This window comes from Coregonus clupeaformis, chromosome 13, assembly GCF_020615455.1.
Source record: "Coregonus clupeaformis isolate EN_2021a chromosome 13, ASM2061545v1, whole genome shotgun sequence".
NCBI lineage: Eukaryota > Metazoa > Chordata > Actinopteri > Salmoniformes > Salmonidae > Coregonus > Coregonus clupeaformis.
The window spans coordinates 43,057,406-43,083,861 of record NC_059204.1 but is presented as its reverse complement, the minus strand read 5'-3'; the positions used below and the strand labels follow the sequence as shown (position 1 = coordinate 43,083,861).

Sequence of the window (26,456 nt, the reverse complement as noted above, 5' to 3'; positions counted from 1 at the left end):
CTGCACCATCGAGAGCATCCTGACTGGTTGCATCACCGCCTGGTATGGCAACTGCTTGGCCTGCGACCGCAAGGCACTACAGAGGGTAGTGCGTACGGCCCAGTACATCACTGGGGCCAAGCTTCCTGCCCCTCAGGACCTCTATACCAGGCGGTGTCAGAGGAAGGCCCTCAAAATTGTCAAAGACTCCAGCCACCATAGTTATAGACTGTTCTCTCTGCTACCGCACGGCAAGCGGTACCGGAGTGCCAAGACTAGGTCCAAAAGACTTCTCAACAGCTTCTACCCCCAAGCCATAAGACTCCTGAACAGCTAATCATGGCTACCCGGACTATTTGCACTGCCCCCCCACCCCATCCTTTTTACGCTGCTGCTACTCTGTTAATTATTTATGCATAGTCACTTTAACTCTACCCACATGTACATATTACCTCAACTACCTCAACTAGCCGGTGCCCCCGCACATTGACTCTGCAACGGTACCCCCCTGTATATATAGCCTCCCTACTGTCACTTTATTTTACTTCTGCTCTTTTTTTTCTCAACACTTTTTTTGTTGTTGTTTTATTTTTTTTATTTTTTTGTTTTTTTGTTAAAAATAAATGCACTGTTGGTTAAGGGCTGTAAGTAAGCATTTCACTGTAATGTCTGCACCTGTTGTATTCGGCGCATGTGACCAATACAATTTGATTTGATTTGATTTGATTTGATGTAAGAATGCTGTTCATTGACTATAGCTCAGCATTCAACACCATAGTACCCTCCAAGCTCATCATTAAACTCGAGGCCCTGGGTCTGAACCCCGCCCTGTGCAACTGGGTCCTGGACTTCCTGACGGGCCGCCCCCAGGTGGTGAAGGTAGGAAACAACATCTCCACTTCGCTGATCCTCAACACTGGGGCCCCACAAGGGTGCGTGCTCAGCCCCCTCCTGTACTCCCTGTTCACCCATGACTGCGTGGCCAAGCACGCCTCCAACTCAATCATCAAGTTTGCAGACGACACAACAGTAGTAGGCTTGATTACCAACAATGACGAGACCGCCTACAGGGAGGAGGTAAGGGCTCTGGGAGTGTGGTGCCAGGAAAATAACCTCTCACTCAACCTCAACAAAACAAAGGAGATGATCGTGGACTTTAGGAAACAGCAGAGGGTGCACCCCCCTATCCACACCGCAGTGGAGAAGGTGGAAAGTTTCAAGTTCCTTGGCGTACACATCACCGACAAACTGAAATGGTCCACCCACACAGACAGTGTGGTGAAGAAGGCGCAACAGAGCCTCTTCAACCTCAGGAAGCTGAATAAATGTGCATCCTGTCAGGCTATATCATCGCCTGGTACGGCATCTGCACCGCCCGCAAACGCAGAGCGCATCCAGAGGGTGGTGCGGTCTGCCGAACGCATTACCGGGGGCAAACTACCCGTACTCCAAGACACATACAGCACCCGATGTCACAGGAAGGCCAAAAAGATCATCAAGGACATCAACCACCTGAGCCACTGCCTGTTCACCCCGCTATCATCCAGAAGGCGAGGTCAGTACAGGTGCATCAAAGCTGGGACCGAGAGAATGAAAAACAGCTTCTATCTCAAGGCCATCAGACTGTTAAATAGCCATCACCAGCACATTAGAGGTTGCTGCTGCCTATTGAAATCACTGGCCACTTTAAGAAATGGAACACTAGTCACTTTAATAATGTTTATATATCTTGCACTACTCATCTCATATGTATATACAACATTATATTCTATAATATTCTACTGTATCTTAGTCCATGCCGCTCTGTCCATTGCTTGTCCATATATGTATATATTCATAAATCCCATTCCTTACTAGTTTTGTGTGCATTGGGTATATGTTGTGAAATTCTTAGATATTACTTGTTAGATATTACTGCACTGTCGGAGCTAGAAGCACAAGCATTTCGCAACACCCGCTATAACATCTGCTAAACACATGTATGTGACAAATAACATTTTATTTTATTTTATTTGAAAACGCCATCATTTGCTCTGTGATTTGGAAATGTTGGAACTGGGCCATGTCCATTTCTTAAAGGCCCAGGGCCCGGTTTCCCAAAAGCTTCTTAAGGCTAAGTTAATCTTAGAAAAATAGGATCCTATGTTTCTAACAAAGAACTTAGCCTAAGATGCTTTTGGGAAACCAGGCCCAGTGCAGTCCAAAACGTGATTTTCCTGTGTTTTATACATATTTCCACACTATGAAAATTACGATAATGCCCTTTTAGTGTAAGAGCTGTTTGAAAAGGCCGCCTGAAATTTCAGCCTGTTTGGCGGGATGGAGTTTTGGCGTGCCTGGTGATCCCACCAGGCGATAAATTGGTTAATAGACCAATATGAAAGTGAGTTTCAAAACTCTCTGCCAATAACAGCTAGTTTTCAGTTTTCCCCTCCCCACTCAGACCACTCCCAGACAGTCCTAGCAACAAAAAAAGGAGAGACATGCCCTGCAATATGATTATGATGTAGGCCTACAGTACATAATAAAAGTAAAATAAATATATTAGGTGACATGCTGCTATGCAATCTTCTTACCAACGGCAAATACATCTGTTTTATAATCAGGCCTACATTTAAATGTTTTTATTAACCTAACATTATTATAATTCCAGTGCATCAAACACCTCCATTTCAAAAATAACAACATTTGCTTGCAATACATTTGATCAACCACTAAAAGTTGTGCATACTGATGGTCTTAGATTTGCATGGAGATACGCACACTTTCCCATCAAATTCAAAATGTATATATCAACCTTTGTGGGAAAACTGGAGCGCGTAAGGTTTGGAGTCTTTTTTGTGTGCATGCACCTTTGATAAATTAGGCCCCAGCAGACAGAGATTCACAAATTCTGTCTGGCTGCCTGGCCTGGATCTGTGTGTTGCAGGGCCAAGCGCTCGGCCAGGGGACAGTCACACAACTCTGAACATGGCTTCAGCAAATTAGGCCAAATCCATGCTGGAGTGAAACACATGTCCTGAAGAGATTCCCCAAATAAAGGGAACGCATCTGGATTAACCGAGATGGGAGCAAAGACGAGCCATCTGAGCTGCTGCCTCTGAGGTATCCTATACAAAGCTCACAATATCAATTTCACAATACCAGCAGGACTTGTGATGTTCCAACCCAATACACTGTAAGCTAAGCATGAATGAATGAGGATTTATGATGAACTTAATGTACATGTAGTTGCTGCAGTCCAGTTTAACTCTCTCAAGGGTCCAGTTATAGATTGTGTAACCAGTGGTGTAAATTACTTAAGTAAGAATACTTTAAAGTACTACTTAAGTAGTTTTTGGGGTATCTGTACTTTACTTTACTATTTAAATTATTGACAACTTTTAGATTTACTTCATTACATTCCTAAAGAAAAGAAAATAAATTTTACTCCATACATTTTTGCTGATACCCAAAAGTACTCATTACATTTTTATGCTTAGCAGGACAGGAAAATTGTCAAATTCAGGCACTCATCAAGATAACCTCCCTGGTCATCCCTACTGCCTCTGATCTGGTGGACTCACTAAACACAATTGCTTCGTTTGTAAATTATGTCTGAGTGTTAGAGTGTGCCCCTGGCTATCCGTAAATTTAAAAAACAAGACCATTGTGCCATCTGGTTTGCTTAATTTAAGGAATTTGAAGTGATTTATGCTTTTACTTTTGAGACTTAAGTATATTTTAGCAATTACATTTACTTTTGATACTTAAGTATATTTAAAACAAAATATTTTTGGACTTTTACTCAAATAGTATCTTTACTTTTACTCAAGTATGACAGTTGGGTACTTTTTCCACCACTGTGTGTAACGCAGCATGACTAGTAGTCTCCATGCTGATGTCACCGGCAGGGCACAGCAGGGCACACTCTAGGGGACCCAGATAGTTACTCCAAAAACGTCATTCAAACGTCATTCAAACTAATGACTAAACAGAACTTCTTACACAACAACTCTCAAAAATGTCCCTTCCTAAACATTCTCACCATCAATTGCATACACAATTGCGTACACAAGGTCAAGGTCCTTGTGCAATCCATGAGAAAAAATGAATAGGTAGACACTGCTTCATATTGTTGCTGATTCATTCCCAGACATCATGTGGTGAATATAAAGCTATGTCCTGTCATTATGTGGAGCGTTGTGTTCAAAGGCAAACAAAGCACAGCCCTCCACTTGTGTACTGGCAGAGATGTGTCCCATGAAGGGCTATTTATAACTTAATCAGCCTGCGCCCTTCTCATCAGTCTGAAAACTCTCCATAACCCCTGTGTGTATTCCAGTAACAGAGACAAGAAACATGAAAGCTGTCTGAGTTTGAGTGAATGTGAAGTCACTTTTATTGTAGTTACTGCAGAGTTAACTGTTACTCCTCTATTGTTAACTTGTGTCTGGCCTTGCCTGTGCCCGGTTAAATACCATAAGACACGATTGTTAACTATAAACCCATTTCCCTTCTAAATACACGTCTAGGGTAACCACAGCTGAACCATATTCTCAGCAGTCCACACAAAGCTAAATCATTGTAAATGTTTCAGTAATTGCAGTAATTATAGAGTCCAGACCTTGGATCCTCATGCCAAACTCCAAGTGGATTTATTTAGGGGGGAATTATGACCAGAGTTAAGCATGCGAAAATGGAACGTAATTCCTTCTTTATGCACTCTCTCTATGTGTATTCTGAATAGCATGCTATTCACCCGCTATTCGTTTGGGGTAGAGATCAAAGAAATGAAGGTGTGGCAGAGGTGTGTCTACAGATACAATGTATTCTGACCTTAACAAAATGTCCTCATTATTCCATCACCTTTATGCGCGATGAAACGATGAATAAGGTCGAGCAACCTGGCGCTTTCAAGTGGAACAACATCTATTTTATTTTTTTAATGATAGAAATAAAACCATTCTCCATGCACTGTAATTTACAAATTGATAAGAGCTATTGATAAGAGCTAGGTAAATTAGTAAGCTGTTTGGATAAGGGGATTGTAAATATAAATTACAATTGTTTTAGATCTATTTGACCTTATGATCGCTGGAGACAAATGTGAAACCAGTCATATGGCAGCAAACTGAAGCATATCAACTTATCACCTTTTCCACAATGACTTTTATGAAATGCTGGCCTTATAACTTGCAGTTGCAGGGATGAAATTTGGAGACCCAAGCTATACGCTACTGTAGCCATGCACAAATGACAGTATAACGCCAAACCTACAGAGTTGATTTATGATTTCTATAATGTCTTAATTATATGCCCAGACTTTTCACAGTATTTTTTACAATTTGTATCGTTTTAAATATTAACCACTATCAGTAGCCACCGTCAGTTATACCCACATACATTTATAACTGTTGCTGACTTTAGTGTTAGTTTCCTTATATTTTTCATCATTCCATTCCATTGTTAGTTTACGTTTTTTCCTCTGTTACGTTTGTGTGGTTGTTCCTGAGGATCGCTAGCAATAGTGGATCATATTAGGCTAACGTATTACAAGCTGTGCAATAATTTGGGACATGTAGCCTATTCGAATCATTATGGAATGCAGACCAAACGTAGCAGTTTAAATCTGGAGCCTGACGCACGGTTCACAACGACACAAGGTTCTCAACCCCTATTGTACACTTCTGAACTTCCAATATTTCCTGGATTGAACAATTGAATATGGCAACTTTCAGGATGATTCAAACCAATGTATTTTTTATTCACCAATATATTTAGTGAGTAAAGGCTCTCCAAACCAGTTTTCTTTGTATTATTCATAAATACTTTCCTAACCCTAAATAATATACAAGATAAGAATATTTTAAACTCTAGCAATTGGTGTTGAAAGGAGACCAATATGTGTGTTTTTACATGGCTTTCTTTTATTGATCCCTAATATTCTGAACCATTCTCTCTATATATTCTAGTGAGTCTGTCGAGAAAATTCTAATTAAAGGTACACCAAATTTGAATGAATGGCTTTAGATAAATGTGCTGAAAACCCTATTGAATGAAAAATCCACAAGAAAATCTGTTGGCCAGCAAGTGGGAGGGTTTTCAGCTGAGAAGTGCGTAGGAAAGGTCTGCGTAGAATGACTGAAATGTCCTGTCTGAATCGGGCCCTTAGACAACTACACCCTGAAGTGGCAAGTCCTACACATTCCTAGGGAAAGGTTCCAAATAAAGGGATGCACTCGTCATGCCAGATGGCAGACAAGCCATGATGTTGTTCTGGCCAATGTCATGACTAGCCAGTGGTGATTAAAAAACATACTATACATGTATGATAAACTGGTTTAGGGTTATGCCAAAATAAGGGTTAAGGCCAAATTAGGGTAAGGGTTGGTTAGTATTAGGGTTGTGGTTGAGGCTAGGATTAGGGGTGTGGCCATGAAGTTATTGTTTGGGTTATGGTTGAGCTAGGGTTGAACTAAACCTAACTCTAACCCTAGCTTTATGTCCACATCCCGGTTAAACCCTAACCCTATCCTCAACCACAACCCTAACCCTAACTTCAACCCTAACCCTAGCCATAACCCTAACCATAGCCATAACCCTAATGCTAGGGAGGGAGTCAGTTCAACTTCCACAGCAGCAAGATCTGGCTGTGAGTCTCCAGAGCCAAGAGCACCATGACATCAGGCCTATGGCTCATGCTGGGATCTGTCCATGGCAGAGCTTCAGTCCTACAGCAGAGGGCACTAGAGCCACACATTCACACCACATGGCCATCAGATCAGAGGGACATGGCCTAAGCTAGGGAGGACTCATTTGTGTTTTTCTCTGTTTTATCTGTGTCCTGCGAGTCATGTGTTGTTGTGTATGAGTTAATCGTGATTATTCACAATAGTCCAGGGCCTTAGCGGGAAAAAAACGTTACGAAGTGGATACAAGCATGAAATTTGGTACAAACATTCCTCAGGTAATATTAAAACATCCCAGAAGGGGTGCCCATTTCAAACTGAACACGGAAGCGAGTTATCACAAACATTTGAAATGGCTGCAATAATAACTGGTATTTGACATAAAAAAAACATTATGCAACAGATAAAATCATTACAGTTGATACAAACATTCCTCAGATTATATGAAAACATCCTAGAAGAGGTGCTCATTTCAATCCAGATCAAGGGGTTGGGGAGACAACCAACATCTTGATCTGCTGCCATGGAAAATGAAGGCATCAGTCACCTCTGGAAATGACTTCCATGCCCTCCAAGCTGTCTTTTTGCCCTTTCCATGAAACTGTGAGGTTGTATCACAACCTGTGAATGCGTGGAAGCCTGACAAAGCCAACCTCTTGTGTATTCCAAGCTTCTCGTAGATGGTGTTGATGCAAATCTCCTGCTAGTTATTACCCATACCAAAAGCAACCCACAGCTTTGTGGTTGGATAATCCTTGGTAAGATGGAAGAACAGCCAAGCAAGGAGGACAATGATGTCTATATCCACTGTTCAAATTGAAGGCATACTCTTGTATCTGCCTCTTCGTGGTCACATTCCACCATTGATGTCAGAGAGCCCTTTGTGACCACAGACTCATCAATTGTAGCAAATATCTATTTTACATCTTCAAATTCATTGGCACACCTTCTGTGTCAACATTTTGAAAAGCTCCTGTTTGTTATTAGGATTTCTGAGAATGTCAGAGAACTTACATGGACGCTTGGTTGTCTTCCCAACTTTCTTTCAGATGCCTTTTCCTCGCTTCTCTCTCATTGAGTCGTGTAGACTATCTTCTTTGTATTCTTTATAAAGCTGGTTTTAGCAGTAACGCAGTAGGTTATGTCATGGATTTTGACAGCGGAAACGTAGCCTATCAAGCCATGATGCACACTGCCCATATGCGCGTGGAACAAGATGTGATTCGGTGCCTGTATACTTTGTATTTAGAAACATAAAACACTAATGCATTTTCCCCATTTTGTTTTATTTGATTAGTAACCAAGTATAGCCTCCGCTCCTCTCAATGAAGTGTTTTCTTTTTGTCCTGCCCAATGTAGCTAATCAAGTAGGCTAGTCAAGACCGTCAATAAAGTGTTTTGCTCGTGAGACCACTTGGAAATAAATCTTCAATCACCAAAGCTTTATTAAAATATGAAGTTTGAGAGGAGCAAAACAGTGAGCTGACGTTCCCTTTTTATCTATGTATTGTAGGAAGGCCTACATTATTTTAGCCACGCTTTGGACGTGAGTAAAACCCCTTCATGATGTAGGCTACATGTGTCCATACCCATCATGAAACGAGAGAGAATAAATCAAATACAATCTAATAAATGGGCACACACAATTTCCACGTCATTTCAATGAAATTACACTGAACAAAAATATAAACGCAACATGTAAAGTGTCCCATGTTTCATGAGCAGAAATAAAAGATCCCAGAAATGTTCCATATGCACAAAAAGCTTATCTATCTCAATTATTTTGCACAAATTTGTTTACATCCCTGTTAGTGAGCATTTCTCCTTTGCCAAGAGAATCCAATTACCATTACACAGGTGCACCTTGTGCTGGGGACAACAAAAGGCCACTCTAAAATGTGCAGTTCTGTCACGCACCACAATGCCACAGATGTCTCAAGTTTTGAGGGAGCGTGCAATTGGCATGCTGATTTTTTATTTAATGTTATTTTCTTTACCATAAACCACCTCCAAAGCCGTTTTAGAGAATTTGGCAGTACGTCCAACCGGCCTCACAACCGCAGACCAAGTGTAACCACGCCAGCCTAGGACCTCCACATCCGGCTTCTTCACCTGCGGGATCGTCTGAGACCAGCCATCCAGACTGCTGATGAAATTGTGGGTTTGCATAACCGAAGAATTTCTGCACAAACTGTCAGAAACTGTCTCAGGGAAGCTCATCTGCGTGCTTGTTGTCCTCACCAGGGTTTGTACCTGACTGCATTTTGACGTTGTAACCAATTTCAATGGGCAAATGCTCACCTTCGCGGCCACTGTGCTCTTCATGGATGAATCCCGGTTTCAACTGTACCGGGCAGATGGCAGACAGCGTGTATGGCGTCGTGTGGGTGAGCAGTTTGCTGATGTCAACGATGTGAACAGAGTGCCACATGGTGGCGGTGGGATTATGGTATGGGCAGACATAAGCTACAGTCGACGAATACAATTGCATTTTATCGATAGCAATTTGAATGCACAGAGATACCGTGACGAGATCCTGAGGCCCATTGTGTGAGAATGTGATTTGAAGGAGTCAGGCGCAGGAGGGTAAATCACCGAATACAGAGTTTAATCCGTAGGACACAGTTACGCTGGATAGCGTCAACAAAATACAGGCACACGGGGAACAATATCCCCGGAAATACAAGGTACGGGTAGCTCAACCGAGCTACACTCAACTCACAAATAACAATCACCCACAAGGACAAGGGGGGCAGAGGGAACACTTATACATGGACTAATGAGGGGATATGAACCAGGTGTGTGTAATTGACAAGACAAGACAAATGGAATGATGAGATATGGAGCGGCAGTGGCTAGTAGGCTGGTGACGACGAACGCCGAAGCCTGCCCAAACAAGGAGGGGAGGCAGCTTCGGAGGAAGTCGTGAGACATTGTCGTGCCATTAATCCGCCGCCATCACCTCATGTTTCAGCATGATAATGCACGGTCACATGTCGCAAGGATCTGTTCACAATTCCTGGAAGCTGATAATGTCCCAGTTCTTCCATGGCCTGCATACTCACCAGACATGTCACTCATTGAGCATGTTTGGGATGCTCTGGATCTATGTGTACGACAGCGTGGTCCAGTTCCAGTAACATCTTTGAAATTGTTGCATGTTGCGTTTATATTTTTGTTCAGCATACGTTAAACCAACTTGGAATACACGTTGAATTGACGTCTGTGCCCAGTGGGTAAGGCCCTGGACTAGTAGGAAAATTGTGATGCATTGTGTGGATGTATTATAGTGTGGATGTATTATATTTCCATGTAGGCTACTTGTTAACAGAAATAACAAATGTTATAAAGGGGGTGACAGCATTCACCAGGGAAACATACCAGGGACACAGACAAAGCAGATCCTGTTTTCTTTGTAATCAAATTTATTTGTTGTTGATCTTTTTTATATGACAGCAATGTTCACAAAAATGATAGCTTGGTATTCTAATTTCACTCAGTTTTGATCTTTACATTGTACAGTTGTGTAAGGACCATAGAAAACCCAATCTACCCCAATATTGGTACAATGTAGCCTACTAATGGGATTTAAAGCATGCAATCTTACTTACAAAAGTTATTTTTTGGAGACAAAACTCACATATGAGAAATTAAAAGGACATACGTCATCTCAGCAAGCCACATGTCTAATTCTATAATTTTGCAAACAATCCTCTAAACTACAGAACGTTTGTTTCTTTTCCTTCTAAAGTCTATAACAGTAGAAATATCCATGTGTAAAATGAATATCTCGCAATAAATATTAATGTAAACAAAGGCAAAAAAGAGGGCATGACTGAGAATCGTACACATGGACAGCTAAACCAGCAAATGAGATGATCAGACAATCATGATTGTTTTGTTTTTTACTGAAACATGATGTATATGAAGGCAGATTGGGCCAACTGTTGACTAATGTGCTATACATTTTCAGTGTTTATCAGTCATTATGATCAGTAATGATGTTCAGTAATTTTCACATTTTTATTGAACCTTTATTTAACTAATGACCACAGATGAATAGCTTTATGATCCATGTCTGATAGGGGATGACTAATGTCTGTTTATTCTGTTTTTGACTAGCCTTCTAAGGTAAACTGGACTTCGGGTTGTTCCAAATAATGCATGAAAACAATGTTTAGTTACTTAGCTACATTATCTAACAAATTAACAATTTTATCAATCTGTTTATTATTGTTGAGTAATATTGTAGTGAGGAACATTTCTTTACAACCCCATTGATGATAGTATTGGTTATTCATGAAAAAAATCACCCCTGCTTACAGTATTGCATAAAGGTTTGAATGGTCTCTTGAATTGACTCTATTAGGGAATTCCTAGCACCGTGGTAGAATGTTGAGTATGATAAGAGAATATTTATAGATTTATCCAAAAGCCCTGTCCAATTCCAATCAACCTTGTCATATGGTGTGTAGAGTATTTCTGTGTATGAGTGTATGTGTGTGTGTGTGTGTGTGTGTGCAAGCATGTGTGTATTTATGTTGAGAGTGTGTGTATGATTGCATAAGGTAGTCATTAGTGTTGACCATCTCTCAGCAGGTGTGCTGGGGTCTATGAGGACCAATTGGTTTTTGCACCAAGTTAAAAGAATGCCTGAGTTTATACCTGTAGTATGTCATATCCAAGTGGATGAATTACATGCATCTGTATTGAATTGTATAAGGTACACAGTTTTGTGGATGTATTTAGCCCGTACAGGTGGTTAAGTGCATGTGTTGAAAAATGATTTTTCTTAGAATTGTCTTACTGCAGTTTTAGTGCTCTATTCAATCCGAATGGCGGAAGTTCAGCGTTACAGCGTGATTGAAAGCTAAAGGCAATGTTCCCGCGTTAGCGGAGACTGCATTCATGGTAAACTCTGCATATGTCGGCTCAATCGGAAATTACCTTAACATTTCTATTGCACAATATGTAACGCGATCTTCAGCGATACAGATTGAATAGAGCCCTTAGTTGCACTTGCATTCTCCTAAATCTTGGTAAATCATCACTAACATTTAAGATATACTGTAGTAAATTATATGATGGATTTAGACAGCTTTTGTCTGTCTATAGATGCATTTACTACTTGAAAATAATTGACATGCTATTCTGTCTTTATGACTGTCTTGGACACGTGGTCTTTGGTGAGACAGAATGTCTTCCAGACGTCTGGTTAGGTTTTACCAGAGGAAACAGTACAGAACAGCAGTAGCAGTGGTTCAGTGCTTGGCAGTAGTTCCGGCAGGTCTACTAATGTGCCACTGTCTCAGCTGCATTGAAAGCAGTGTAAATGTGGGGAGCAGTCCCCAGTAGTGTACAGTGCAATTCATTTCCCAGACACCCTGTTTAAATTGGAGATTAATGTTTACTTTTGAGAGAGACTCCCAGTTACCATGGTGATGGAGACGGCCAAAATGGTGATCATGAACAGAATAGTAATACCATGCTTTTCACACAGTGTCTGCTCTTTTGTTCCTCTTGATGTCTCATCCAGACTTCCCCCTACCATAAACACACATGCGTACACACGCATGCAGACACACACATGCATGCATTTACACATGCATGCGCACACACAAAGAATAAAATACACTCACATGGACACCATCAAATACAACCCCAAAATCTGTACCAAGGGACATAGGTATAGGATAGGGCCTGTTTTGTGTTACCATGGTCACTTATCATAGTTGTTTCCCTTGCTATTTTTAAAGGGTGATATGATCATTTAAAATTCCTTCTAAGTTCACTCAAGGTTGTATGTCTTCAGAATACAGTGAAGAGGAACTGCTGCAAATATTACACAGTAGAATTCATTGCAGCACAGACCACGCCTTGTTCACTAAGTAGTAATGATCAAAAACAGCTTGGAGATGGACTGTGATGCGACTTCATCGTGATAAGATTGATGGATATGAATATGGATTGGTATGTATGTATGGTGGTGGTGTGACTAAAACAATGAGACAGAAATGTAAAATTGTGTTGTTCTATTAAGATTGAGCAAACAGCCATCATTGGAGTACAGCCAGAACGGGAGGTGGAATACAACTCTTTTAATTGCAAAAGGGAATTGGTTAATACATAGAATGAAGCACTGAAACAAGCCACTGTGACATTGCAAAAACACCATTAAAGAGGACATTGTACATTTCCCAGTAACCCAAGTCATTCCATCAGAAATGCATTCATAGAGAACAGAAAGAGAGTACATTTGCACTATGATAAAGTTACCCTGGCATTCTACAAAACAATGTATGAGAGCTCACACTGCGCTGACGGCAGCTCTACAATTCAAGACATTTAAAAATGCTTTACAGATAGTTTGTTAACAAAGAGGACATGTCTTAGTTTTCCTGTTTTTTTATTAATTTTTTATCAAAAGACGGCAATCAAAAAAAAGGCACCACTGGAGGTGAGAGCTTGGTCCACACCTCCTGTGTTATATGGTGGCGGCAGCTTCACACAAAACAACTGACTGACACTGTTAATGTTCAGCTGTAGAAAATCTGGGGCAAAGAGACAAGATATCGAACAGCTGGTGAGATAAAATAGAACTGAATTCTCCAGAAAAGACTTTTATTTTACAAAGTGTTGATTCCCAGAAGATGTAAAAGTGGACCTGCAGCTGTAGTGCTGACATCACAGTGACATCACTCCCTGCAGGTGGAGGGTGTAAGTAGTCGAGAGTGTGCTGTGCTGCTCATTTGGGTCAGATCCAGAGAGAGGTTCACACTGGATCACCTTACATACGTAATACTTGGGCTAGTATTTCACACTATTCTTTGGGACGACTGCCACAGAAAAATGTCCCTGTGCCTGCACTAATTCACTTTCTGTAACACAATGATGTGTTCATCAGATTTTGCCGATACTATAACCATTCATGTGTTATTATTCAAGAAAAGGAACAATGTTTTAGACATATATATTACTTCTAACATTATAATTTTTTTATGGTACTTTTTTGGAACAAAAAATTCAATTTCCTCCTATCTAAACTTTGTATTCAATCATTAAGCACTACGAAAAAAGATTTAGCCATGCAAAATGTGAGAAGCTCTACTTATTGTTTTTTGTGCTGGTGAAAATCTATTTACCCTACATGGACATGGTCTGGTCAGATTGGCCTCATGGGAGGCCCCAGTAACAAACAGACAGTACATGTAGCAGACAGGTATGTCTCCACTGGGGGAATTACAGATTATCTACATTTTAGATTTCCATGTTGCTTGATACAATATATACTATGGCTTTGAATTTTTTTATTGTAATGATAATTTATTCTAAACTTCCCTCAATATAGTACACCTGGCTTTATCACATTTCCATTGAAGTCTGCATCTTAGAACCAGTTAAAAGAAGGAGTTAAAGTAATCATAACTAAAATATATTTAAGAATCCTAAACCGTTATTTAATTTAAAAAAAGATGTGCTTGTTTGTTTTAAAAAGGGCCACATTTTTTCTGGCTTTGGTTGGTCTGTACACACTAATAGGACTTCCCCCAGTACCCCTACTTTATATGCCCACGGTTTCAGAGCTGCTTGGCTCCACTGTGCCTTGCAGTTTTTGAAGACCTCATAGATAGATAATACACAGAAAACATGTTATGTTGTTTCAACGTTTGGCAGACGTTGTATTGACGTTTTATGAAAGCATAGTTATGAATGTTAGGTATTAGCTGGGATGTTGCAATGGCTATACACAGTATTTACAGTAGATGAAAGGAGGACATTCACCTCTCATGGCTAAAGAGCCTTCCCCTAAAAATGTTCTCATTACTTTTAACAGCTTGAACCATAGCACAGAAAGAGAGAGGACACAGAGGGACATTATGAGCAAAACTTGACTACTGACTACTACACCCCAGAGAAATAGTCCATTTGCTGCTTGGAATTGTGCACTTGAATTTGGAAAATCTTAGAAATGTGTGATTTGCCCTATATCAGAATGAATGGTTTTCAACTGAAAAAAATACACTTTTGTAGTTACATTGTGGGAACTGCCTTTTTGAAATTGCTTGTTAGTAAATTATGTCTCTCCCCTTCTGAGAGCATAACAAGAAACATTGGACTTTCACACAATAAAATGATTTGGCGAATTTGTTAGATGCGGTAATTCGTATATCATTGTCGTATACGCCCAGCATATACATTCTTAACAACATAGGATATAAAAAACAAGATCTAGTGGTGAATTCTCAAGCAGCAAAAGGTGGAACAGCCGTGGTGGCCAAGGCCAGATAGACATAACATGTGGCACCAGGGAGAGATCAAATGGAGAAGTCCTCCCGGACAGTACACTAGAGGGCGCTGGCCGTTAGTGAAGGTGGAGAGCACCAGAGATACCTCCGAGTGGCAGGCCAGGGGGAGACGGGTAGGCAGGCAGCAGCTGACAGACAGGAGGCTCTACATGGACTCCCCAAGAGAATCCTCATCATCCAGAGATAGGGGCAGGTAGAGATCCTACAGAGAAAAACATGGAGGATCATTATCTGAATGAGCTAGGGGACAGATCCTCTTCAATGAGTTCTGAGCTAAGCTATTGAGCTAAGCTATTGGGCCTTTAGGTGCAGTATGAGAGAGAAGAGAGAGAGAGAGAGAGAGAGAGAAGAGAGAGAGAGAGAGAGAGAGAGAGAGAGAGAGAGAGAGAGAGAGAGAGAAGAGAGAGAGAGAGAGAGAGAGAGAGAGAGAGAGAGAGAGAGAGAGAGAGAGAGAGAGAGAGAGAGAGAGAGAGAGAGAGAGAGAGAGAGAGAGAGAGAGAGAGAGAGAGAGAGAGAGAGAGAGAGAGAGAGAGAGAGAGAGAGAGAGAGAGAGAGAGAGAGAGAGAGAGAGAGAGAGAGAGAGAGAGAGAGAGAGAGAGAGAGAGAGAGAGAGAGAGAGAGAGAGAGAGAGAGAGAGAGAGAGAGAGAGAGAGAGAGAGAGAGAGAGAGAGAGAGAGAGAGAGAAGAGAGAGAGAGAGAGAGAGAGAGAGAGAGAGAGAGAGAGAGAGAGAAGAGAGAGAGAGAGAGAGAGAGAGAGAGAGAGAGAGAGAGAGAGAGAGAGAGAGAGAGAGAGAGAGAGAGAGAGAGAGAGAGAGAGAGAGAGAGAGAGAGAGAGAGAGAGAGAGGGAGGGATCGGTAGTGATATTTAGGTAGTGGACAGGATGGGGTACCTTCTGCTTGCGGTGGATGCCTGGGCTGTTGGGGGTGGAGGTGGGGGACTGCTTGGAAATTGGGGTGGAGAGCTGGCTGCTGGAGCCCGTCCCATTGGCTGTGAGAACCCAGATGGAGTGAGAAAGAAAGGGAGGTGTAAAGAGAGAGAATATGAGAGGTAAATGGAGAAAGAAAGAGAGAGAGACCAATGAATTAGACAGCGTGTATGCCAGGACTCCTTGGCCCCAGAGTAGGGTCATTCCTGGCCCTTGCCCTCATTTGGTTGTAGACAGAGTCTCTCTGGGCGACTGACTGACTGACCGGGTCCCTGTTTGTTCTCTGCTGGAGGACGTTTGGCCATTACTCTACAGCTGTGGCAGGTTGCTAGGATACCCCTGGCCTAGACAGTGTTTACATCTGAGAGTGGTGTGATGTGTCGTAGTTTGTGTAGTAAGACTTTTTAAAAGGCTTTTGTCTTTAAGAGAAAAACAGAATCCTTAAGGAAAGACTTTGAAACAGATGGTTAGCCTCTCAGCCAGTCTGAATTGTAAACAGGTACAGTGGAGGAAGAGCTTTACAGATTAAGCCAACTCTAATGCAATGAAGTTCATATCTTCATACAATAATTTTAAAAAAATAAATAAATAAATAATGCACGTATGACTGTAAGTCGGTTTGGATAAAAGCGTCTGCTAAATGGCATATTACTTTATTATTACTTCATCCAGACCTAAAATGTATATTTAACTCAACCAGAAAAACTAAACTAAAAAGCCAAGGAAGGCCTCAAATGTAGCAGTGTCATGTAGAGAATGACATGAAAGCAGTACCTACAGAACTAGGTGAGGAAGGCAATGAAGATATGCTTAATCTATTCTAGTCAATGCCTATTTCAGAAGATTGGTCTATGGGTGTATTTATATATGCTATAAGACAGTATAATGGCCAGGAGCTTAACTTCTCCTGTCACATACAGCCAACTGTTAGTCTGATTCCAGTCTTTAAATATACATCATATTTTGAAGCAGGGGTTAAACAGAAACATGCACCACTGATAACTGAAAACATGGCTTTTATTTCAAAAGAACAAAACATTTGCAATACAACTAAACAAACATAAACAACAAAACAAATGCGTTAATAAAATAGTAAAACCCAAACCACCACTGGAGGAAGGAGTTAGAGGGGTTAATATTGGGGTAGGTACATAAGAGGAGATGCTTGACAGGTTGAAACCATATCAGTTACCCAGACCAATAAACATATCAGAAATATACAAGGAACCATTTCAGACCAAGCCCTAACAACAGCAACGTACAGTATTTCTGCCTCCATTTATGAAGGCTAGTAATCAGTGTATCAGTACTCCATACAAAACTGTATGATTGTTAAAGGGCTATATTTTGGATGTCTTACATGTACAATAATGAAAAACCAAACAGAAAACAATGTGATGGTGTCATTTAAAAGCGTACTATTTTGATAATGTGTCTGACTGCGGTGTAAAATTGGGGCCTCTGTGGAGATAGTGAATGTCTAAACTCAGGGTGCATAAATCTTTTGAGCCATTTGTCTCACATTCTCCTGCTCATGTTATGGCTGCATCAGCCCAGACATAACAGGCCCACACTGGTAACCTCTACCCTAAGTGTTTCCCCACCCCTACTGATCCCTCTACCATCACCCACCCGGGCGGCCACCCTACCCTCTTGACTGTAAAGAGGCTGTTTAACCTTGGACACATTAGGAGGACTACTAGCCACTTGGCTGTCCATCTGCTGCTTTTAAGGGCAAGCCCTCCCCCGACCCCCACCAGCTCTCACTGAAATATTAAAGAGCACTGAGAGAGGGAGTCGGGCAGCAGAGTCTGGCTGGGAGGACACACTGACCTCACATCCACCCGCCACCAGCCAGCCACCTCACTGTGGAGTGACACAGGGTGACAGGGGGACACCAAGAAGCATTCTATACTACACCCCAGCCTGACACGTCAGCTAGGATAGCACCTGTGTGTGTGTGTGTGTGTGTGTGTTTTAGCCAATGTGTACACGTCGCTGGAAGAATTGATGTTTAATAACTGTTTAAGGTGTGAGAATAAAGTGCCTAATTAACGGTCTCTTATGCCATCATCCCTTGACCCATGTAGTGAACCCTCTGACCTATATAATCAGTGGTTATAACTGCTGCCCATTCCTGAGTGTTCTCTTGAAATCTCTGTATATCTCGTTGACCCCCTCTTTGACACAGACAGCGTATGTCAAGGATAATAACTGCTCTAAATGCTACAGACAGATATTTACAATCCTCCGCTACCTTTGTTTTCTTTTCATATTTCATATTTTGATCAATGCTTAAGGACAGCAGATCTGGATTAGTATCATTCTGTAATTCGTAATCTGTTCAGATTATCCTGATCAAACAAAGGCTGGATTTTTTGTGTCCCCATTTCTATGTATTAGTGGGGGTTTGGGGTTTGGGGGTTTGGGGTGGCGCGGCGTGCAAAAGGTGTTGCGTTAAGATTAGAGGACAGTTCCCACCAGTAAACACTGTCTGCCTCACTGTCTCACTCACAGGACAGACAATGAGCACCAGGGTTTAAATACCCTGTCTGAGCAATAAAATCCTGGACAACAACATTCAGATTACAGACATAAAGTATATTTCAACAGAAGAAAAAAAAAGAAATGAAACCAAATCAAAACAACAGAAAAACTCACATCATGTTAATGTCATGTAAAAACAATAATAACCACATGCATCCATATCAGTTGGTTTAAATCTAGCTGCATTTAGAATTAGGGTGGATGGATGCTGATAGTAAGGAAGTGAGTAGTAGTAGTAACTCTGTAATAAAGTCTATGTGATGAAGCCAGTCTATGTCGGGTGTGGGCTACCATGGACAGTCACATTATAGATCAGACAATAATGAGCTCACTCGATTCAGCAGGAGACTTGCTGCGCCGGATCGGACCTGGACTTTTCTTCTTCATCATCCTGCACCCTTCTGTGGAGAGAAATACACACACACAAACACACACACACACACACACACACACAGTGTGTGAGCATAAGACAAAACAAAGGCCACAGAAACTACAGTAGTATCTTCCACATGAAAGGCCGCATTGACAAAGAAACAGACATTCATACAAACAGACTGACTTAATGAGAACCTGGACACTGTAAATGGTCATTTATGGCCACATAGGTGTATTTCATGAAGTCCATTGTTGCTGCAATGTTTTCAGTAAGGGGGATTGGGTGATAGTTTGGTAGTGTCTGTTGTACAAAGAGTAGTTTCATAGTGAGCTTCAGTCTATGTGACTTCTGTGTGTGTAGCAATTCTACGTTCTGTAGTTTGGTGATATTGTACTGTAGTTTGGTGATATTGTACTGTAGTTTGGTGCTAGCTTTGTATGGCATGCAGTCTATTGTGTGTATGTAAAGCGTTGAGGTTTGCTGTATGTACAGTAGTTGTGTATGCCATGCGGTTTATTCTGGGTTATTGCATTAATCAGGGTAAACAGTGAAGCATGAAGCCGACAGCCACAAAGACTCGTAGACATCCTCCCTCCCTCCCTCCCTCCCCTTTCTTCCCCTTCCTCTCCACTCCCCCTCCTCTCTCTGATCTCAGTACCACACAGTGCCTCCGCCTTCCTCTGAGTACCACACAGCCTTTCTATGCCTCCACCATCCTCTCTCCTCCCTCAGAATGTCTGTTCTTCCACCTCTGTGCTCTCAGTAATGCACAACCTTTCTATTCTTCCACCCTCCTCTCTCTGTAAATGCTAATCCCACTGTCTGTCTGTCCTTCCTGTCTGCTGAGAGCTGATCACACTGTGTCTGTCTGGCTGTCTCCCTTTTCCTAACCTTTACGCACCATCAGGAGTCACACACACAGCCAGATGCCTGGGTGCCAGCGCTAGTGTGAAATGCCACCGGGCATTCAAAAATCATTCACATTCAAAGAACACATCAGACACTCACCTCCCCTCTAACACCCCTCTCACCCACTCTCTCTCTGGCAGAGTGGTTTAGGCTATGGACTTAAGTGTTTAGGAGACACCTGCTCTGCTGCACCCCCCCGCCCCCCTCCCCCAAGGAGAGGAATGGCATCGCCCAAAGGTGACAGAAGTGCAAGATTGGCTTAATCTGAAAATGGGCATGTTATGCCCTAACTAAAACAGTTACTAGTTCAACAACATACTGTGTTTGGCAACATGTTTATGATGTTTGCTCAAGGCTTATGTATAATGTATTCAGGCCTTAACTAAAGGGCATTGAGTTAAGTCCACATTTGCCATGACTATTTGAATTGGATCCAATTCGGCTTTTAGTGATGCTTATTAAATACTGAGCTACATACACTCCCCTCTGTCTCCTGCAATGCCCATCAAATCTGGCTGAACTTTGATGTGCAAATCTGATAAAGCAACAGGATCCAAATCTATACCAAATATGTCTGTGTATGGTAATGATTGGACTATCTATGTGAAAACGCTGTATCAGCTTCGACCAGTGCAGTCAGTGTTGTGTGTAGAGACAGGGCCCACTCCTTCCCCTGCCCCTGGCCCCACCCAGGCCGTGGGTGGTCTCCAGCAGACATGATATGATGTCAGTGTTATGTTGGCATGACCCCACTGACCTTGGTTATTATAGGCCCCCTGGGCTGATTTGGGTTTGGTTCCAGAGGGGTAGTGTGCTGAAAGAAAGGAACCACAACATTAAAGCACACGGGTCAACTCCTTCACACAAGGACCCAGTGAGAGGGCAGGCAGCGGGTCAGGAAATGGACCCTGTCTAAACACATCACACCTACACTGATGCTGTACAGTAGTTGTATATATTATAAGTTCCCCTTACAGTGGCTTGCGAAAGTATTCACCCCCCTTGGCATTTCTCCTATTTTGTTGCCTTTCAACCTGGAATTAAACTGGATTTTTGGGGGGTTTGTATTATTTGATTTACACAACATGCCTACCACTTTGAAGATGCAAAACATTTTGTATTGTGAAACAAACAAGAAACAAGACAAAAAAAACAGAAAACTTGAGCGTGCATAACTATTCACCCCCCCAAAGTCAATACTTTGTAGAGCCACCTTTTGCAGCAATTACAGCTGCAAGTCTCTTGGGGTATGTCTCTATAAGCTTGGCACATCTAGCCACTGGGATTTTTGCCCTTTCTTCAAGGCAAAACTGCTCCAGCTCCTTCAAGTTGGATGGGTTCCACTGGTGTACAGCAATCTTTAAGTAATACCACCAGATTCTCAATTGGATTGAGGGCTTTGACTAGGCCATTCCAAGACATTTAAATGTTTCCCAATAAACCACTCGAGTGTTGCTTTAGCAGTATGCTTAGGTTCATTGTCCTGCTGGAACGTGAACCTCCGTCCCAGTCTCAAATCTCTGGAAGACTGAAACAGGTTTCCCTCAAGACTTTCCCTGTATTTAGCGCCATCCATCATTCCTTCAATTCTGACCAGTTTCCCAGTCCCTGCCGATTAAAAACATCCCCACAGCATGATGCTGCCACCACCATGCTTCACAGTGGGGATGGTGTTCTCGGGGTGATGAGAGGTATTGGGTTTGCGCCAGACATAACATTTTCCTTGATGGCCAAAAAGCTCAATTCTAGTCTCATCTGACCAGAGTACCTTCTTCCATATGTTTGGGGAGTCTCCCACATGCCTTTTGGCAAACACCAAACGTGTTTGCTTGTTTTTTTCTTCAAGCAATAGCTTTTTTCTGGCCACTCTTCCGTAAAGCCCAGCTCTGTGGAGTGTACGACTTAAAGTGGTCCTATGGACAGATACTCCAATCTCCGCTGTGGAGCTTTCCAGCTCCTTCAGGGTTATCTTTGGTCTCTTTGTTGCCTCTCTGATTAATGCCCTCCTTGCCTGGTCCGTGACTTTTGGTGGGCGGCCCTCTCTTGGCAAGTTTGTTGTGGTGCCATATTCTTTCCATTTTTTTTATAATGGATTTAATGGTGCTCCGTGGGATGTTCAAAGTTTCTGATATTTTTTTTATAACCCAACCCTGATCTGTACTTCTCCACAACTTTGTCCCTGACCTGTTTGGAGAGCTCCTTGGTCTTCATGGTGCCCCTTGCTTAGTGGTGTTGCAGACTCTGGGGCCTTTCAGAACAGGTGTATATATACTGAGATCATGTGACATATCATGTGACGCTTAGATTGCACACAGGTTAACTTTATTTCACTAATTATGTGACATCTGAAGGTAATTGGTTGCACCAGATCTTATTTAGGGGCTTCATAGCAAAGGGGGTGAATACATATGCACGCACCACTTTTCCGTTATTTATTTGTTCAAAAGTTATTTTTTTCATTCCACTTCACCAATTTGGACTATTTTGTGTATGTCCATTACATGAAATCCAAATAAAAACCCATTTAAATTACAGGCTGTAATGCAACAAAATAGAAAAAACACCAAGGGGGGTGAATACTTTTGCAAGGCACTGTATTTCTGAGCTCTCTGCTATTGAGAGATGTGTGGAGGTATGGAAGAGGGAGCCTGTGTAGCTACTTTATGCAAAAATAGGCTTTGAAGCCTGTAGGGAGTAGCCAGGGAAGCTTCGCAGTGGTGCTCTACTCCTCTCCTCCATTCAGAGTCAGTATCAGCACCACTGGATCATCTGACCTAAACCTGTGACCACCAAGATTAATGGCTGTTCCTCTACCCATGCTTATGCCTCCCTGCTGCTTACTGCACACAACACACACAGCAGGCCTATACATTAACATACACTACCCACACACACATAGATACACAAAGCCACACATTCACTGAGAAGAATGATACATTTACTCTGGTATGTAAGAGTCATCTGTTCTAGTGTAGCCTGGAAATACCTGTCCTCTATGTAGGTCCGTCTTTTGAAATGTGATGAAAACATAAAATGGCCATTCTAGAGTCCTTCCCATATGGTCCTGGTGGTGCCTGATCCTGTTTGGCATTTGAGGCACCCTAGAGACTACTTATCGCTCATTAACATGGCTAAAGCCTTATTTACATAAACTCCATCTAAATAATGAGCTCTAGTTCAGTACTGATGTGAAAGACCTAAGCGTTGGGCAAAAAGAGACAAAAGGAGATGTGTGTCACGCCCTGGCTCTGGGGACTCTTATATGTTGAGCCAGGGTGTGGATTGTCTATGTTGAATTTTCTTTGTCAGGTTCTAGATCATGTATTTCTATGTTGGCCGGGGTGGTTCCCATTCAGAGGCAGATGTGGCTTGTTGTCATCTTGGGAACCATACTTAGGCAGTCTGTTTTGCACTTGTTATTTGTGGGATCTTGTTCCGGAGAGGTTTGTGTTTTGTTAACCTTAGGACTTCACGTATCGTTTTGTTCATGTTATAAAGTACTCATTAAAAGATGTACGCATATCACGCTGCGCCTTGGTCCACTTATTACGACGATCGTGACAATGTGCTATGTGATGTATTTACCAGTCATTCCATTGAACAGCTAGCTAGCCTACATGTGGACTGAGCTGCTATGTTAACTCTAGCCAAAATCTGGGTTTACTATGGTGCAGATATTTATTTAACTTTCTATTTCAGATAGATTCTTTACTTTCTAAATCAGAAATCAGACCTGTGAGTTCCTGTCTGCACTTGTGGGTGTGAGAGAGAATTAAATATACAGTAGTGAGCATACACTGAGTATACAAAACATTAGGAACACCTTCCTAATATTGAGTTGCACCCCCTTTTGCCGTCAGAAAAGCCTCAATTCGTTGTGGCATTGACTCTACAAGGTGTCGAAAGCGTTCCACGGGGATGCTGGCCAATGTTGACTCCAATGCTTCCCACAGTTGTGTCAAGTTGGCTGGATGTCCTTTGGGTGGTGGACCATTCTTGATACACACAGGAAACTGTTGAGCGTGAAAAACCCAGCAGCATTGTAGTTCTTGACACAAACCGGTGAGCCTGGCACCTACTACCATACCCTGTTCAAAGGGACTTAAATATTTTGTCTTGCCCATTTACCCTCTGAATGGCACACATACACAATCCATGTCTCAATTGTCTCAAGGCTTAAAGTAGAACTGACAGCATTTTAGCAACATTAAATCTCATTAAAATCTGTTCATAAACACCCCCAGGAAGAATATTACACTTTTAAAAACATTTTCTTACAAGCGATCAGTTAGATATGGTCATTTTCACGTTTAAATAAATTCTTAGATTGTTTGGGAATTACGTATACCAAGCCATTTGTGAAAATTCTATAGCAGTATAGAGTGGGAAAGTGGCCATGCGTTTGGACACTGCAAGAAATAAAACCTAATAAAAACATCTGTCTAGTCCAGGACCGAAGTCTACGCAGAACAGTGTACCATAGCAAATCAGAGCTACAGTAGGCCTTCTTACATTTTGTAACTTTACAGTCATATTGATAAAAAAAACAACATGAAAAGGTAGGCTCTCTCTCCCTCAGTTATGTATCAACAACAACAAGATCAAGAACTAATGATAGCCTGAGCAAGATTAGCTTTTTCAGGTAGTTGGCCGTCAAAATTGTACTAATAAACGATGGGGAATTGTAGCCTACACGTCCTTCTGCAGCTTGCCTGCCTGGCTAAAGTTGGCTAGCTTGCTAGCTAGCTACTTCCAGACACAAATGAGAGAACACCTCACTCTGACCATTTTACTCGCCCTAGCAGAGCTGGTTAGCTAAGCTGTTTACATGTTATCTAGAGCGTGACTAACTATTGTTTTGCATAAGTTTACTGACACCGGCCATATTCAGCGGGTGTTGCATAACTTAATCAGTTAATCTGTGCATTGGCACACTCAGACGAGAGTGCTCTGAAATCGGAGTAGATATCCAGAGTGAATTTGCGAACCCAAGAGATATGCTAACTGGATAACAGTCGTTCAAGTTCTTGCTAACTAACCAAATGACACCTGCATCTCTAGCTGTGTATAGCCATCGAAAAACAATGAGGGGAAAAAGTCAGTCACTCACCCACTCCTCCAATGACATGACATGACATCCTCCTAGCAGCTAGCTAGCTATCTAGCTAACGTTAGGCTCCATGTTTTTAGCTTGCTACATAAATAGATACGCTAGCCTATTAGCCACGTTATGATTGACTTGTGATCATTGCCCTTGCTAGTTTGATTGTATTGACATTCCCAGCTTTAGTTACTTTTGTCCGTTTTTCTCCAAAATATTGAGTCATTGAAACTGAAACAGTGCATCTCGAACTGAGGTAGCAAACATTGTACCAGGCCAGCTATGATTTACAACCTGATAACAATATTTTTTTGGACCACTAAGAAATGTATTGGTGAATTATATTAATCATGCATTGAACTGCATCCATCTAATCTGCCAACAATGTCTTTGTGTACGTCATGGAATGTTGAGTCAAATAGAACCTACAGTATTTTTAAAACCTCTTATAAAGCAAGTTTTGTTGCATAAACTGGGAATTTGATATGTTTGACTGATATTATGATTGTCTGTTTGTTTCATATATGCAAAGTAGTTAAAACGCTATCAGTTCCACTTAAAAAATCCTTCTTTAACCTGTCTCCCCCCCTTCATCTACACTGATTGAAGTGGATTTAACACATGATATCAATAAGGGATCATAGCTTTCACCTGGATTCCCCTGGTCAGTCTATGTCATGGAAAGAGCAGGTGTTCTTAATGTTTTGTACACTCGGTGTATAGTAGCACAATCACATTGCCAGAAAGAGCTAATTTCACAAAAAGCGATGTTACAGTGGTGTAGTAGGTTACTAGTGATGTTACAGTGGTGTAGTAGGTTACTAGTGGTGTTACAGTGGTGTAGTAGGTTACTAGTGGTGTTACAGTGGTGTAGTAGGTTACTAGTGGTGTTACAGTGGTGTAGTAGGTTACTAGTGATGTTACAGTGGTGTAGTAGGTTACTAGTGGTGTTACAGTGGTGTAGTAGGTTACTAGTGATGTTACAGTTGTGTAGTAGGTTACTAGTGATGTTACAGTGGTGTAGTAGGTTACTAGTGGTGTTACAGTGGTGTAGTAGGTTACTAGTGATGTTACAGTGGTGTAGTAGGTTACTAGTGATGTTACAGTGGTGTAGTAGGTTACTAGTGATGTTACAGTGGTGTAGTAGGTTACTAGTGGTGTTACAGTGGTGTAGTAGGTTACTAGTGATGTTACAGTGGTGTAGTAGGTTACTAGTGGTGTTACAGTGGTGTAGAAGGTTACTAGTGATGTTACAGTGGTGTAGTAGGTTACTAGTGGTGTTACAGTGGTGTAGTAGGTTACTAGTGATGTTACAGTGGTGTAGTAGGTTACTAGTGGTGTTACAGTGGTGTTGTAGGTTACTAGTGATGTTACAGTGGTGTAGTAGGTTACTAGTGATGTTACAGTGGTGTAGTAGGTTACTAGTGATGTTACAGTGGTGTAGTAGGTTACTAGTGGTGTTACAGTGGTGTAGTAGGTTACTAGTGATGTTACAGTGGTGTAGTAGGTTACTCGTGATGTTACAGTGGTGTTGTAGGTTACTAGTGGTGTTACAGTGGTGTAGTAGGTTACTAGTGATGTTACAGTGGTGTAGTAGGTTACTAGTGATGTTACAGTGGTGTTGTAGGTTACTAGTGGTGT

General features: G+C 41.7%; 1 protein-coding gene across 3 annotated transcripts in view; it reads right to left on the bottom strand.

Annotated features, from left to right (window-relative positions):
- Window positions 1–12,728: 12,728 nt before the first annotated feature.
- Window positions 12,729–26,456, bottom strand: part of LOC121579524 (neuronal migration protein doublecortin) — a 66,886-nt gene continuing 53,158 nt past the window's right edge. Inside the window, exons 5-8 of one of the 3 annotated variants that reach the window (XM_041894178.2) lie at window positions 20,472–20,528; window positions 18,762–18,830; window positions 15,847–15,944; window positions 12,729–15,158 (exon numbers count right to left, since the gene is read on the bottom strand). In XM_041894178.2, coding sequence (XP_041750112.1) covers window positions 15,102–15,158; window positions 15,847–15,944; window positions 18,762–18,830; window positions 20,472–20,528 — 281 coding nt within the window. In that variant the 3' untranslated portion in view covers window positions 12,729–15,101. Of the gene's footprint in view, window positions 15,159–15,846; window positions 15,945–16,881; window positions 18,831–20,471; window positions 20,529–26,456 lie in introns of those variants that run through there. The other 2 variants (XM_041894179.2, XM_041894180.2) reach the window with 2 other exon arrangements.